Consider the following 3,901-nt stretch of genomic DNA (forward strand, 5'->3'; position numbering starts at 1 on the left):
AATTAAGAATATAAAACGTAGGTTATAATCTCGAGTATCAAACTTGAATACTTTACTGACCATTGACCTTTATAGTTATCACAAAAAAAAAATAATAATAATAATAATACATGTGGATCATTTTGGTCTTTGGATTGTTATTTCACATGGAAACAAGTCTTTTGGAGACAAAAGAACTGGATATTTATATTTCTGGATTATACTAGAAACTTTTTAGAATAACCGGAAAATTCGAAAAAACTGTAATAGATTCCTTTTTTTTAAAAAAATTAGTACTCTAGTTGGCAACAACAGATAATATGAAATATCATAATCCTTGATTACTTTATTCATCGAGATCTGTTTATCGTCAGCATCCCACGTATTGCTCAACACGTAATTTATAAGTAATCCACGGCATTAATTTATGTTTTCACTAAGTGAGTGCGTAGTGCATTTTTTGCCTATAAATACGGGCAGTTTCTGTTCTACCTCCATCCAAGTTTTGCTTTTAGTTCTTTAGCTATTCTACAATATCTATCGTAGCAATGAAGTTGCAACTGCGCTACTCCCTCACCATCTTCTTGGTGAGTAGCATTTTTATATGGTTTTGTCTTTCACAATTTATTTAAGTTTCATCCTTGCCTAGTTATCATTAAATTCTGAAAACAATACATATACATACTGATTTTAAAAGAATATCTATACTTGAGAAGGTATATAATTTTCGCATGATACTTCAATCAATACTTATATGCTCATAAAGTACTCAATGACAGATTAAATCATAAGTATTTGAAAAAAGGAAGGCTTATTGTTTACATGGAAGATGTCAGTGACGGATCCATGATTTTAGAGTTATAGGTGTTCCGATTAAAATTTCAAAAGAAGAGAGAAAATGAGTTTAGTTATGAGTGCTCACTCAATATTATTTAAATATTTTTATAATTGTCTCTGCAATTTACTAAATATGGTCAAATGTAATGGGTGCTTAAGCACCCAAAAGCCTATGTAGATCCGCCACTAGAAGATATGTTGGGTTTTTACTAAAGGGTGTAAATGGGAAATGGAAGAGGCACGTCTTGGATTGTACCTCTTCATCTTATCCTTTCATCGCCTATAAATTTAGAGGCTTGGCCTCATTTTTCATACATGGAAAATCTAAAAACTTTTCCTCTCTTTTCTACATTGTTGTATTATTTTTCCAAAATAACATAAGTGTCAAGTGTGATTTGCTCCATTCGTTGAGTTCGCTATAGTTCTGTAATTTCGATTGTCAGTATTACAGAATAGTTTCTATGTTCTATCTTGGGAGGAAGTAATCCATAATCTTGGACAACAGTAAGAGAATTAAATGCCTTAAAAAACATAAGCAACTTGTGGGCTCGAAAATTATTTCATGTCTAGTTTTATTAAACTAACATTTCTTTACTTCTCGGATTATCTGCTTTCGAACACAAATTACCAACAAGATACTGATAGAAAAAACTATTTATTGTTTTATATATGTAGCTTGCTCTTTTGGCAAGTACTCATGCAGCGATATCTCCTGAGGTTTATTGGAAAGTGAAATTGCCCAACACTCAAATCCCCAAAGTCATCAAAGATTTCCTTCCCCAATCAGGTTTGTCTTCAACTCGAGGGGTATTATTTTACATTACATAATACATATAACAACAGCAAAAATCGTGCTACAATCCCAAAATATTGGGATCGGTTATATAAATTCTCATCATGTTTTACGTTACATGTTGAGAAACTTTTTGTCAATCCCTTCTTTATTTGTCTTCACATGTCTTTATGCATATTGTGACTTAATTATATTTGTTTATTAAGAGGAAATGGGTGAACATAGCTATTTAAATTTTGAATAGAAAAAGAAAAAAATTGCTTCCTGCAAAGATCTTTTGTGTTATTTTCATATCTCTTATTTATAAAAATAAAAATATCTTGTACAAATGGACATACTACTCCAAATAATTATATAAAGATTGAGCTACAAAACCAATTGACGAATTCGGAATATTACTGTATTGCCGGAAAGGCAAACATACCACAGAGAGGAAAATTGGTGAACATACCCCTTTATAATTTGAATAAAAGAAAATGACCATGCAAAGATCGCTTGTGTTTCAATTAATTTCATGTTTTTTATGTGTAAAATAAATATCTCCCGTAAAAAAGACAAAACTAAAAGTAAATTTAGTAAGTGCTATGAATTCAATTGATGTACAGAGTTTTGAAGCAAACAATACCAGCCTAAGTATATTCTTTGTATTTTCTAACACACAATGAAACTGGAAAAGGTAGAATGAATTTTGAAAATCAGCTTAGCTTTTTGTCAAGATCGCAAGCAGTAATTAAAATAATAATGTGTTGGAAAAATGGGTATATATGGATATAGTTTGAACTTATCAATATAATTATATGTTTATCATAAATTCTTCAGTCTTTAATCTCTATGCTAATTAAAGAAGGCCAAAAGAAAAACGAATAAAGTGAATGAAATGAATTTTCCACATTCTTCCCTGACATGATCGAAGAAAACTTCTTTTCTTGAAACAGAATCATTGAAACCACTTAATTTTGCCATTATTCAACTATTTGGTGAAAGTGATTATTGCTGTCGTGATTTTACAGATGATGTTGTTCCTGAGCTAAAACAAGATAACAATAACATTCAGAAGAAAGTATACTACGGTTTAAGTGGATATATAGCCATTAGCTGGCATGATGCTGCTACAGAGGAATATCTTCGTGAAATGGAACTACACAGCAACACTGATACTAAAGAGAAAGCTGCTACAAAATATGATCGTCGCGTGCTAAAAAAGGAAAATCCTAGCATGAATTGTGATACTAACAAGAATGAGCTCCGACAAGTAACTGATGATCTTAAAGATGATCACCCTTTGAAACAGTACTTCTTATTAGAAGAGGATTTGGAGAAAGGAAAAGCGATCAGCTTTCCCTCTCTCCTAAATAAAAATGAAGCACCCTTTTTGCCTCGGCAATTTGTGGAATCAATTCCCTTCTCGATGAAGAAAATCTCAGAAATTCTCAACCATTTTTCAATAGATAGTGGATCAAAGGATGCTCAAGCAATTGTGAAAACAATCAAACTTTGTGAAGAGCCAGAAGTAAAACATAAAGAAAAGAAAATATGTGCAACTTCTTTGGAGTCTATGGTAGATTTCAGCTTATCCATGCTCGGGACAAACAATATCCTTGCAATTACATCAGAGGTAGAAGGAGAAACTCAGAAATCGCAAAGATACACCATTGAAGAAGTTGAACAGATAGCTGATGGGGATAACATGGTATGCCACAAGCTTAACTACGCATATGCACTGCATTATTGTCATGTTGGAGGAAGTACCAAAACATTTATGGTATCTATGGTTGGTGATGATGGAACAAAAGTGAAAGCACTGTCAGTGTGCCACAAAGATACATCATTTTGGAACCCAAAGGCATTTCCTTTTGTATTTCTCAAAGTTAAGCCTGGAACTACACCAATTTGCCATTTTCTTCAAGATGATCAAATCGTCTTTGTCCCTTCTAAATAGGACCACTAAGCTAATGAAATAAAAGTTTACGCTTGCTCTTTATAAAGAGTGGCTGTTTTCCTTTCTGGTGCTATGCGTTTCCTCTGTAATGTATCTTTTTAATAAATGGAAATGATCCTGGCTTTATGGGATTTTTTTTTTTTTTGGTATATATGGTCCCCAAAGATATCATTGATTCCATATCCTTGTGAAAAGTTTTCGAGGTATAAAGCTTTGAGTATGCTGCGAATTGTTAGTTTAATTCCCAATGGATCTTTATATTGTGAAAACACCAACGCAGTGAGTCCGTGGTACTCTACTTAAATTTTACACACAACATCAATTTTTGATAACATCATGCGTATTTGATTTTT

General features: G+C 32.3%; 1 protein-coding gene across 1 annotated transcript; it reads left to right on the forward strand.

Moving 5' to 3' along the window:
• The first annotated feature begins 460 nt into the window (after window positions 1-460).
• LOC104240478 (BURP domain-containing protein 6-like) lies at window positions 461-3,689 on the forward strand. Its single transcript, XM_009795323.2, has 3 exons — window positions 461-566; window positions 1,492-1,603; window positions 2,620-3,689. The coding sequence occupies exons 1-3, from the start codon at window positions 528-530 to the stop codon at window positions 3,546-3,548; spliced, it is 1,080 nt and encodes a 359-aa protein (XP_009793625.1). The 5' UTR covers window positions 461-527; the 3' UTR covers window positions 3,549-3,689.
• The last annotated feature ends 212 nt before the right edge of the window (window positions 3,690-3,901 follow it).

This window comes from Nicotiana sylvestris, chromosome 2 (genome assembly GCF_000393655.2).
Source record: "Nicotiana sylvestris chromosome 2, ASM39365v2, whole genome shotgun sequence".
In the NCBI taxonomy this organism is placed as follows: domain Eukaryota; kingdom Viridiplantae; phylum Streptophyta; class Magnoliopsida; order Solanales; family Solanaceae; genus Nicotiana; species Nicotiana sylvestris.